Source organism: Pituophis catenifer, unplaced genomic scaffold (genome assembly GCF_029215685.1).
Source record: "Pituophis catenifer annectens isolate HBS135680 unplaced genomic scaffold, rPitCat1.0.hap2 SCAF_1, whole genome shotgun sequence".
Classification (NCBI taxonomy): domain Eukaryota; kingdom Metazoa; phylum Chordata; class Lepidosauria; order Squamata; family Colubridae; genus Pituophis; species Pituophis catenifer.
Window position 1 is genome coordinate 285,768,727 of NW_027256881.1, and position 12,938 is coordinate 285,781,664.

The following is a 12,938-nucleotide window of genomic DNA, read 5'->3' on the forward strand; positions in this document are numbered from 1 at the left end:
ACTGCCACCTCATGCCTGCACTCAGTGATCATCCAGTTCCAGTCTGCCATGAATCTTGTGGGGTGGGTGAGAGGGAGGAAGAGTGCCGGGGGGGGGGGGAGTGAAAGTTAAGAAAGTGAAGGTGCCTCTCCCAGACAGTGTTTCAAAGTTGCTCCGCTGTGAGAAGAATGCAGCTGCAAGCTAGCCTACCATCAGAGTGAACGATTCAAAAATATCTTGGAAATAGATTGGACAATGGAGGGACCCAGCAAGGGGAAGTGCCTAAGATTTAAATTGAGGCAAGAGTGACAGAAATGGTTAAATAGCTAATCGGGAAGAAGAATTCCTTCTCAGATAGGTTTTTTAAAAGTAGAAGGACATTTTATTTTTGTCATTGGCAGAAGAAACAAACAGCCCTGCCCAGTGGCAGTTTGGAGATCTAGGAAAAATACAGCAATCTTAGGACTAATTGTTTTTTTATGGAAAACGATATGCAGTGCTGCCTTTCTTATACTTCGGTTTACTTGTTCTGCTCTGTGTATGTGCATATAAATGAAGGAACAACAGCTGGGATTACCCCTTTAGAAGTACTTGTTTTTCTTTTCCTCCTTTCAGTTCTTATCTGATTTCTTTAATCTTGACATACTGTACATAATAAAAATTTAAATGCCACTGTACCGATGTCTGAGTAATTTGGGCATGCTTGCATTCATGTGCAGGTATCCCTTTTACAAATGTACAAATTACAATATTCCCTTTTTGGGGAAGCAGTGCTATGCAGAGTGCAGAAAAATGGTAAACCAAAAAATAAAAGACACAACTAAAATTAAACCTAACTAAAACCAGTTATTTCACAAACTCCAGATTTACAAAAGCAGATGAACCACCTCCTGTCTAAAAAACAGGATGTCCTAGAGAAGATCTTACTGATTCCATTGAAAAATACAGATATCCAAGTGTTTCAGCCTCTTCCTTTCAGTTCACAATAGGGGAATGACTGGATATTATTGCTTTTCTGCTTAGCCTTCCTTCCCAATTTGAAAAGAAGGAGATGTGGAAGGAGATTCATGGACTGAACAATGAAAATTGCAGTTATTTGACTTTTTAATAACCAAATGTCACAATTTGTCAATTTTACTTTAAGCAAAAACAAATAGATCCTAAGGTATCAGAAGATTATTTTATTTTGAAAAAGATATGTACAATATATTTTGAAAAGATGTACACCTTTAAAGATGCCAACTATGGCACAGGAGCTCAACATAATACTTAAAAAGGCAGCGATTGTCCAAGGAGTCATTGGGGAATCAGCAACAACAAAGTGCAAATTTTCTTTATATTAACATAATTGGAAGCACACATTTTGTTCCCTTCATTATCCTGACTTTAATCCTGACTTATAACTAAAACAGGATTTTGTAGTAATCGTCTTTGTAACTGTAGAGAACAAGGACAGGCACTCTGCAAGAAATAAAACAGGCAGAAAGTTGAGAAAACAGTCAATTTTGGTAAAAAATGCTATTGTATTTCAAATTTGTGTTAGGCTTCCTCATCAGGAGACCAAATAAATTTGTCCAACAGCTATTGGAAAAATTTATCTTTGTTCTATAAGATCTTCTATCCCAACTGATAGTGCCATATGGTTCAGGACTTCACATTATAATGGTTCCAGACTGCAGTTCCTTTACTGAATCTCACAAAGGGGGAATTTAGTGACCTTTATAACACTAGAGTCTAATGTCAGTCTTTTGATACTATAGAACTCTTGCAGTGTTTATACTAGGGGTGTCAAACTGGCCACCCATGGACCGGATGCATCATGCACAGGCCACGCCCATCCCAGCTCTGCGAATGGAAAAAATGTTGCAAGAATGTCACATGACAGCAACGTGACATGGCAAGGTTGACACCCGTGGTTTACAATCACCTAAAATCTGCAGAATGATCTTCCAGATTCAACATGAGAGTCTTGTACTATATTGCTAGTATGCATAGGAATACTTACTTTTTTTCTATTTTGATGGTATAGATTTCATCACAAACTTGCTTAATATATCTTTGCTTCGGCAGTCGAGACATCAATTGTTTCACAGTTGTATAGAAAGCTTGGTCATCAAACTGAGAAGATGGAAAATATTCAAACCAATATCTTAGTCTGAAACAGGGACTGTGAAAAAAGTAATGCTGAGAACATCAGGATGCTTTTTTTTTATTTTTTGGGGGGGGATGCAAATAGAGATTATAATCTTTGATTTCTTGGAAAAGCAATTTACAAAAATGAATACATTAAATTTATTCTATGCCAGCAATGAGATTTTGCTTACTGTATATAATGAATGTTCAACTTTATTTAAAACTCAAATTTATTTTTAAAAACTCAAGTTATTAATTAAATCCACCAGTAAAGGCCAGTAACTTAATTTCTAGGTTTACCTCTAATGATAAGAAGTGTATTATAGTTTCCTTTGGTAGATCAACCTGCAAAAACAACAACAATACTGAATCATTATGATGATATAAACTATGAGATAGAGTTACATTTGTTTCATTTAGTCCATGTTAAATTGGGTATTGCAGAAGGCATCCAAATTTTGGACTGTTTACCAGCACAAAAATTAATTAGATGAAATATCCTCAAGCTCTACTCGATTACTGCAAGAAAGATTAAAAATATCAGAAGCCCTGATCTGTAGTCACACAGATTCATACTCATTCATACCAAATTCTGATGACCAATAAATAAATTCCCAAACCCCAACCAGAACAGAGCTTGAAACTCTGAACTCTGACATTACAGGAGTTCTAAAAGAGGTTTTGGATTCCCTTCAGAATATTCTGGCCCAGGTTTAGTTAAGAAATTAATAGGTCAATGAAGTCCCTAATACTGTCACTCCTTTCCCACACTTCATATGCCCATTATTGCCTTTTGTTGCGGGCAAAATATTATAGGCAAAGGTTTTGGAAAGACTCAGAACAAAGAAAGTGATTTCAATGGATTCTATATAAATGAACAGGAAATTTACCACTAATGAAACAAATTGATTCCTGGAAATTACATCTGTACCTCTGATATGGCTTTCATTTCATTTCATTTTAATATATGCCGATTAGTGTACATTCAAAATGACAATAAAGTTATTCTAAGTTCTAGTTACTGGATTCTTATCCAGTTATTAGATGGCTTGTTGTGAAAAAAGCAAAGTAACTTACTGCTAAAATTTCAACTTCATTCAGCTTCAGCGGGAAATTAGTAAAACAAGCTTGGAGTTTGGTTTGTACCTGGAAGTCACATGGGATTGAAATAATTAACAAACCCAGACACAAACACACAGAGAATATTTTATTTTTATATTAAACAAATATACCTGTTAACTGGTCTTAACGCAAAAGCGACATGCAGGGATTTATCTTCACATTTACTGAGATAAACAGCGGGAGAAAGGGGGTGCACTCTCAATTCCATTTTTGAAATCCTTACACTCATGAATTTCCATCTCTTTTTCCATCTTAATGAGGGTTTAGATTAATGATCTTTCTCCAGTATATCCTCCTGGAGCGATTTCATACAGATTTCATACAATGGCCACCTTATTCTTGGATTTAATCAGCTATGGCAAAGGACAGTGAATTTGTCTTTCCCAAAAAGAAAAATCAATTCCAGGCTCTCTTCTTTTATCCAATTGTCCCCTGCCCCTCCCAACCCAACTCCTGATTCTGTAATCTTCTTCCAACTGTATTAGAGAAATTCTTACTTAAAATCAGTGAAGGAAAAGTACTAGACAGGAAACTTAACTTGCTCGAGGGAGGAATAACCATTTGACTAGGAAGGGAAGCAACTGTTAGAAGGAATCATTAAGAAATGCATCATGTTGCCGTGTCATGTAATCTCTCTCTCTCTCTCTCTCCAAATATAGCACTGGAGTTAAATAAAAGTTTTGTAGAGCAAAGTTTCTTGGCTCAATCTTTGGAATGCCAGATAAAATCTGACTCATATCCTAAAGTGTCACTGGCAGAAAGGGTACAAAATAATGAAAAACAGTGAACTAAAGGGACCAGAATTGTGCTTGCTTATTCACTATTTCTTACATTTCTTTCTACTTCTATACCATCTTTGTGGTATAATTTCAAAGTTATAAGTCATATTGCAGTATAATTATTGAGAGAAGAGATACATCTATAATACCTGAGCTTCATAGCGTCGTCTGACACTTGCTGACAACTTTTCTTGTGGAATAATGCACACATTTGGTATTACTACCGTTCCGTGTGATTCAGACAAACCTGAAATGCAGAATGATTTAGTTAAAAGTTCCACTATTTCTCATAGGTGCACACAATAACTGAGACTATAAAAAGTTTTGTTTGAAAATCTGTCTGTACCCTCAGATTTTCGATGCTGGACCATACACAAGTATTTTAAATAATAATAATAATAATAATAATAATAATAATAATAATAATAATAATAATAATAATAATAATAATAATTCCTTTCCTTTTAAATTGCCCCACATATACTTACGGGACCAACTTCTGCCACCAATAGCCTCCCACCGGCCGGTTCGCTCCCACAGAGAGGGCCTCCTCAGGGTGCCTTCGGCCAGACAATGCCGGCTGGCGACCCCCAGGAGGAGAGCCTTCTCTGTGGTGGCACTTACCCTTTGGAACAATCTACCCCCAGAGATACGAGTGATCTCCGACCTCAGGACTTTTCGTCGGGCCCTAAAAACTTACTTTTTTCAGTTAGCCGGTCTGTCTTGATTTTAGGATTGGTTTTTAAAATTTTGATACTGATTTTAAATTGACAAATTTTAAATTATAGGCCAAATTTATTAATTATTTTAAATCTGTTTTTAATTGTAATGTTATGTATAAATGTTTTTATTTTGGCTGTTCACCGCCCTGAGTCCGAAAGGAGAAGGGTGGATAGAAGTTTGAATAATAAATAAATAAATATCTTGTATGATGAAAGGCCTTATATGAATACTAATCAAAATAAAACAGTTACACATTCATTTATTTCCTTTATTCTATTTAACCACCTTGGAGGAGGATTGCTTTCCCATTTTAATCTCCACCTCTGCTACATAAATAACAAGATTTCTGAAAATACAACACACTAGTCATTACATACCCGAATTACTGGAAAATGATCCTTTTAGATTTTGTGTTGCGACATTATCGGAAATTTCTCTAAAATAGGATTCAAAAATCAAAGTTTGTTATTCAATACTGTTTTCAAAATAACAGATTACGACAGAAATTGATATTTTATTAATAATTGAAAACATTTGTACATTTATTTGTGAATTATCAAGAACTGCTAGATAGTGGTAAAAATATAATAAATATAATAGATTACTTTTCAGCATATATTAATTCCGTATCTTTGTAAAATTCACAGAGCTAGGTCCAGATTTAATCCTTTGTGGGAGGAAGTCATTTTCCAGCATTTTCCAGCCCTAACACCAAATTGTTTTAAAAGACCTCCCAAACCTTCTACTTTATGGAAGTCTCGAACTAATTCAGTGTATATTACAAATAAATAATTTGAATTCCATCCGATATTTACACATGGAAGATTTTTGCACCCCCCCAAACCTACAGCCCCAACTTTTATAACATTTCAGTTTAAAACATATTACAATAAAGGCAAATCGCTATATGATGCACTGTTTATAGTCTTTGAGGTAAATCACTGCAAAAGCAGTGGTATGGTATTTCATTTTCTTCCTGCAAATAATCTTTGGTCTTCAAATTATAGTACTTGTTGCTACCTGCTATTTCTTTCGTCATAGAATTTGGTCCTCAGTTTCTGGGCCAGATGATCTACTACATCAGACTCCAAGATTCTTTTTTCTGTCTGCCTTTCTCTTTCAAATGATTTTACCTGCAAAATAGCCCCACAAAGTGTTTTAGCCTTTATATTGCTAAATCTAAAGAATGAATTATCAGATTTAAATCAGGAAATGGATGAGATGCAAGTAAATGACCCCTTTAAAAAACAGCAGTGTTAAGGAATGAAACTAGCACTGATCAGTAAGATAAGTAAGGCCTTTGTAAGACCTTCCTTCATGGCTTGTATCTGCCCCTGTTATATTCATTCAAAACTTTCAAATAGACATGAAAGTTGGCTGGGTGACTTTGGGCCAGTCACTTTCTCAGCTCAACTTGCCTGAAAGAATTTATGTTGTGGTGAAAATAGGAGGAGGAAGGAGAATTAGGTATGATCTCCTTGGGTTATTTATAAAAATAAAGGTGGGATAAAATTCTAGTAAATAAATACATGTACTGAGTGGACAGAGATAAGAAAGGAAGTATAGCATAATGCTGCCATCACATTTACCTTAACATGATTTCCTTCTTTATCATAAATGAGGGCCACATAGGTGATTCCAGAACATCTGCAATACTCCTGTAATTCTTCCTGGGACTAGCATGTTAAAAGGAATAAAATTACTTTTAAGTTCTCTTCCGCAAAAACATTCGAGTAGTACTTGTCAATTGCACAGAAATAGATTTAAATCTCTTTCTAACATAATGATTGGCCTCAAGCTTCCCTGAGGCCAATCATTACGTTACCACCTTTAGAGCGCTCCATGGCTTAGGACCTGGTTACTTACGGGACCGCCTACTACCACCAATAGTCTCCCACCGGCCGGTAGGCTCTCATAGAAGGGGCTCCTCCGGGTGCCGTCGGCCAAACAATGTCAACTGGCAGCCCCCAGGGGGAGAACCTTCTCTGTGGGGGCACCTACTATCTGGAATGAGCTCCCCCCGGAGATACGGAGGATCCCGGATCTGCGCACCTTCCGCTGCGCTCTCAAGACCTTTTTATTCCACCAGGCAGGCCTGGCCTAATCTTTTTCCCCTTTTTCTCTTTTAATACATAAATTTTAATCTGTTTTTTTTAAATGATTGGGGTGTTTTAAATCTGTCTGGGCCAAATTTGTTTAATTCGGTTTTATTCTGTTTTTTAAATTTTGTATTTATGTATTTTATTGTTTGGCTGTTCACCGCCCTGAGTCCTTCGGGAGTAGGGCGGTATATAAATCAAATAAAGACTAAAGATTAAAGACTATAGACTGACCTATCTTTTATCTACTTTATCTAAATTTGTATACTATTATAATCTTCAAGGACTCTCAGTGCCTTGCATTGAAACATTAAAAATAAAAAAGGAATTCCAAATATTAAGTAATATAAATATTAGTATAACATATTAAAATAATTAAACTGACCCATTATAAAACAGAGCAATGAACAATAAAAATAAATTTTATATGATTGATATGGAACTAATTCCATCGAAAAGGAAAGATTAAAAATGATAATTTATCTAATAGTCCAAGTCTTTTAACACTCATACAAGAAACACCAATAAACTGTTTTAATTTCAATGTGAAAGATATATGGAATCTGTTCTGAAACAAATAATGCTAGCAAATGCAGATCTTTACACTGAATTCAGAAGATTCTATTAGCGCATGCGGCCCTCTGGAGCTCCGTTTTCGCTGGCAGAGCACACAGGCTGGTTCTTTGCTATTTCCAGGGCAGCCCCACGGGCCAGTTCTAAGCACCCCGCAGGCCAGATCTGGCCCGTGGGTCTTGAGTTTGATAATCCTGCTCTAGAGCAAGTACTTGGAGCTGTGGTAAGCCTGTAAGATGCCATACTTTTTTTTAAAAAAAAAAACCCTTACAAAATTCCCAACACCTTGTAATAATAGACCAATCTGTGATGGGTGGTTTTCAAAGGTACAGGCAATAAGTTCACAAGTGAATTTTCTGGTCGTTGAAATTTTTTCTCTTTTAACGACAACCCAAAACTTCTTTAATTTAGCTTTGCTTACTGTTCTATTCCTGATGCGCTTGGAAAAAGGAATGCATATAAGCCTAGAAACAACAATAATTAACATGTATAATAAATTACCACTTACCTGGGACCAGTCATACATAATTTCAGCTGCAATTCCTGCAGCCCAGAGCTTCTGAACAACATTTATGGCTCTTTCCATTGACTTCTGTCCAACACTAACAACTAACAAATCACAAGAGCTCACTGTAAACTAGAAGAAAAGAGAAATGGAAACCAGAATGTTACTTAATTGGATGGACTGTTCTGAAATTACTTAAACTAGAAAGGCAGGCAATGTTATTCTAAGGTTAAGATAGTCTTAGTCACTTAATATGATTCATATTACAATTATGATCATGTTTTTTGAGATACATGAGACACCCCCCCCCCCGTCCCCCGAAAACAACATCTTGGCTCTTCTGCAGAGATATATTAAGAAGCTTGAAGTTACCATATTCTGCACTGTCCTCTTTTATTTGTAACTGCAATTAGGTACCATTAGCTAATTACCAACAATTAGCTAATGGAAATAGTAATCTCAATTTGAAACTGTGTTATCTCATTTCATTATTTAGATTGCTTGAGAAAGATCTATATTTCCTACCCTTTATGAAGTCTACCTGAAATATGCAAAGTAGAAAGACAAACATACTGGCTCTTCCATATTCAAAACTGTGGAACTTATTCTGTCCACAGCTATGCTGACTCCAACAGCTGAAGGAACCAGACCAACTGCTTCTGGGCCTCTGAATTGTGAAATCTGCAGAAACCAGAAAAAGAAATATGCTAGAAAATGATTAGTGTCTTTTCTTATACCTAATTTATATAAATTTGTAACACTTACCATATGATCATATCTACCTCCAGCAGCAAGAATGTCAGTAACTGTTCTTTGTCTCCGTTTAATGTATGCAATAAACTGAAATATAATTCCACTGTGTTGCTGTATTTTATAAACCAAGCCCAAATTTATGGATATCTGCAAGAGAAAATTCTTATTTCATAATTTTAATCACACCTCAGAGGTGGCCAAGCCTCAAGCTACATGTGAGCCACAGGGACCCGTTTTCAATCTCCTGAAATTCCTAGAGTGAGCTAAGCTAAATTTTTTGGATACACCATTTGTTTTTCTCCGGTTTCACGCATCAATGCTGAGCTTGTGGCTACCATCTTGATTTTTGTGATGGCGCACCTCTGTTAGGTAAACAAGTGACATCTCCTTTCCAATGACATATTTACTGACTCTTAAACAGAATCAAATAATGTAGTTAAATCTGGAACTTGCTTGTTTTTTGTAAAACAATTCTGCCTCCTTCAAGCTTCCAAACTTACACTATGCAAAATTTTACACCCAGGTCCCTCTTTCTCTATGATGTTTGAATATTCTTTATACACTTGACTGACCTAAAGCCCTGTAAGAAATACTAATGATACAATCCACTTTGTTTTACAAACCTGGAATTTTACGCCAAGTTTTTTTAACAGACCCACTGTTTCCTCCAGGTCTTTCATGCCAAGTTTCACTAATGAGGCAACTCCTGTCTTTTGCTTCATCATAGTATTCAACAACGGGGTTAGATCTTGCAGCTCCCCTTTTTGCTCGATAAATCTATAAAGTCGAACAAGCTGAAAAGACACATAAATATGAATGGCTGCATGGTGGAGTTCTGAACTTAAAGTGCAAAAGCCAACTTAACTTTTTCTTATTTAACTGCTTTGACCTCAGTTTTTTAAAAAAATATACAGGTAGCTCTTGACTTACGACAGTTCATTTAGTGATCATTCAAAGTTACAATGGCGCAAAAGTTACATAAGCTTATGCACATGCGAGCGAAGCGAGCATGCACAATTCCGTTGCGAACCGGTAGTAAAGGCAAGTAGAACCCACCCCTGCCCCACATGTCCCGTTTTTGCCAAAAACGGGCCTGTTTTTCGCAAAAACAGGATGTGCAGAGGGTTTGGGAGGCCTGCAGAGTGCTCCTGGGAGCTGGGGGGAGGAAAAAACTGGACACATGAGGCCAAAACCTTTTTTTTTTCTTGTTTTTTTCTTCAAAACTTAGTGTTTTATACTCTGGTGCGATTTATAGTCTGAAAAATACAGTAACTGCCTTCACTGGAAATGGTGGGATCCTTCAGAGATGTATCTGGGCCTTGAAAGTAGTCCAGGTTGAATTGTATAACACAGTTGATCATCAACATAAGAAATGTTGTATGATATTTTGTATCATCTCATAAACTATTTTATGATAATTTTAATGTTTACAATTATAAAATGTTTCACAAAACTCACCGAATTTGAATTCCATGGGAGACATGGATCCCAGATTTTGGATACATTCTGTAAATTAGCCCATTTGAGGTACCTTAAAATTGTTACCCTATTATGCACCATTTTGCCCAGTTAAAGGTTACGGGAATGAGAGTTTTAGTAGTGTATGGACTAATCAAAGAAAGATTGCAAGACTGATGAATGGAACATAAACAATGTATAAATGAAACAATAAAATTAAATTTCAAATTACTTACATTGTTTGATGAAAGGGAAAGATTGCAGAACTTGGCCTCTACTTCTCTTTTAGTTAGCTTTTCAGTCTGCAGTAACACAAATAATTGTAACAGGTTAATTGATATTTTTTTATTCCTGATTTTTTAAAAAATCCTGCAAATGTTAATATCTAATACCTACCTGTTCACCAATTGCAGGTTAATCATTAGTGAAATTATAGGTTAATATGGTTAACGCTACTAATTACCATAAATTTCATTTCATGTAAGATCCCCCAACTTTATCTTGACCTTGGAGCAATGTCAAAATAAATACCTCTGCTTGGGGGGGAGGAGCTTGATACTATTTGTCAACTATCATGCAACTTTAAAAATGAATATATAACTATTTATATGAGAATGAGTGCATGTTCAAGAATTCATTGCAATGAAACACATGCAAGCAACCTATGTCTGAGTCTGTTTAGCAGTGGACATATCAAGATCTAGGAATCCCCAAGAACAGTACCCTCTACGGGCCAAACACAGTTCTGGATGCATCACCCTACTTCTGGTTCTTCTTTTATTCCCCCTATATCCTCAACCATCCCTATTATTCTTTCTGGCACCAAATCCACCTTATGAGATGGTTGCACTGCTATGTCTTCCATCCCTTTCCTTTAATTCTTAAAGACTTTGAAAGCTAGACAACAAAGAAGTCACATGCAATATTTCCATTTCTCCTGTAGTAAAGAAAAAGGTAATTTTATTTCTGCCTCTATCAGCTTACAACAAGCTCCCTTAATGTTTAAGAGGCAATTCTATCCATCATCTCTTCTCTTCTTTAGTGTTTCAATTTTTATCCATTTTTTTACTCGCCTCCCACCACAGCTTTTTAGTAGGCTCATGACAAGTAGAATGATTGCACCATTGCCTAATTGCAATACTCAGTATCCAACAGGGTTGTTCTGATGCAACTTGAAATGTTTCTCTTAGAATGCCCTATGAGACAGATTATGATCCAGATTTTTCAAAGTTTGCCCTTCATTCATTTCCTTTTGTCCACCTTTTTGTTATGCTTTGTTTTTTATTCCCTTCCTACAATTCTCTTCCCTTAGCTACAAAAATCTAAACAAGCAACAGATGGTGATAAAGAGCTAGACGTTTCTGTTATCTCTCTGCTATCATTTATCCATTTTCAGTCCAGTTGTAGGACAGGACTTGGAGACAGTCAAAAGTGCATGCAGGAATAAGACCAACTTTGCTGTTCTTCGAAGCGTCTATGTGATGGTGAAGCATTATGGGCAAGGAAGATGTAGGTAAGGTAAAACAAATACTGCAGCTGCAGCCTGAGATAACTTTCCAAGCATTTTCCCTTTATTTACAGAGAAGCTAATGCTGCCAAAGTCTACAAAAAAGTCTGTGTATGTATGGGGAGGAAAATAATACAAAACATTGTCCATATAGGTAAGAGAAAGTGCATGTGTACTTGGAGGGACAGTATGTATTTCATTACTGAGTATTCATTTTTTACTGTTATAGAGGCTTTTTAGTTTGAAGTGTTTTTCATTGTAAAAGAAATAGACTTTTGCTCGCTTTTTTTTTGTCATAGCTTACTTTTTTTGGTCATTGTCCTTCTAAAGCAGGTGTATCAAACTGGCAGTCCGCAGGCTGGATGCGTCACAAGCAGGCCACGCCCATCCCAGCTCCGCGAATGGAAAAAACATGATACATCCCGTAATGGCAACATGACGCCGAAACCTTGACACCCATGTTCTAAAGGTATTTTAATGGCCACACATTTTTTCCCTCTTTTCTATGAGCCTAATGAACAGCTTACTCTTCCTGTTCTGTTTAAACATCCTTCCTTCATTGACAGAGGGACCCTGTCAGCCCATCCTGTAATCCATAACATAAAAGTGCAATTCAAGAACAACATAATGCCTTACCACAGCATCGTACAGGATTGTGTAAACTTGATTGAGTTTATCTTCAGGGATCCCACAATGCAGAAGGATTGCTTTCAGCAAGGCAGTATGATTTAAGTAGATACTATAGTTTCTTTCCTAACAAACACAAATGAATTTCAGTTGCATTTCCATTACTTTTTCATGACAACTAAACTTAAATTTCAATATCCAGTATTTCTTCTCCTATCCCACCTGTTTGCGTTATATCACTACTGAGACTACCTACACTGACAGAATCTTACTTGACAATGAATTTAATTCCTAAATGAAGATTCTGAAGATCCATCAACCCACAGAGGCTCTTCTGGAACAGAAGCTTCCTTCTTAACAATATTCTGGAATAATACAAAGCTTCTGAATTGGATTTGATTAATGTATTATATTTAATTCAATTTAACTGAATTTCATTAATGAATCAGATTTAATCCAATTGCACTGGATTTCATTAATGAAAAATATCCTTAGTTATGGCCGGATAAGAGTTATCGAGTCAAGCATCTCCTATATCAATAATTATAAGTCACCAACAAATCACTACTTTTTGGAGTAATATTGTATAATATTGTATTATATCAACATTGGAGCATTTATTATACAATTATAGCACTCACTTTTTTACTAGTTAAATAAATGTATTTTCTGTTTTTTTC

The 12,938-nt window shown here is 36.0% G+C and overlaps 1 protein-coding gene across 1 annotated transcript in view; it reads right to left on the reverse strand.

Moving 5' to 3' along the window:
- Positions 1-1,145: 1,145 nt before the first annotated feature.
- Positions 1,146-12,938, reverse strand: part of EIF2AK4 (eukaryotic translation initiation factor 2 alpha kinase 4) — a 44,405-nt gene continuing 32,612 nt past the window's right edge. Inside the window, exons 26-39 of the mRNA XM_070940158.1 lie at positions 12,268-12,384; positions 10,361-10,426; positions 9,290-9,460; positions 8,679-8,813; positions 8,487-8,594; positions 7,917-8,045; positions 6,326-6,412; positions 5,757-5,869; positions 5,114-5,172; positions 4,163-4,260; positions 3,190-3,258; positions 2,413-2,457; positions 1,985-2,097; positions 1,146-1,440 (exon numbers count right to left, since the gene is read on the reverse strand). Coding sequence (XP_070796259.1) covers positions 1,383-1,440; positions 1,985-2,097; positions 2,413-2,457; positions 3,190-3,258; positions 4,163-4,260; positions 5,114-5,172; positions 5,757-5,869; positions 6,326-6,412; positions 7,917-8,045; positions 8,487-8,594; positions 8,679-8,813; positions 9,290-9,460; positions 10,361-10,426; positions 12,268-12,384 — 1,368 coding nt within the window. The 3' untranslated portion in view covers positions 1,146-1,382. The remainder of the gene's footprint in view (positions 1,441-1,984; positions 2,098-2,412; positions 2,458-3,189; positions 3,259-4,162; positions 4,261-5,113; positions 5,173-5,756; positions 5,870-6,325; positions 6,413-7,916; positions 8,046-8,486; positions 8,595-8,678; positions 8,814-9,289; positions 9,461-10,360; positions 10,427-12,267; positions 12,385-12,938) is intronic.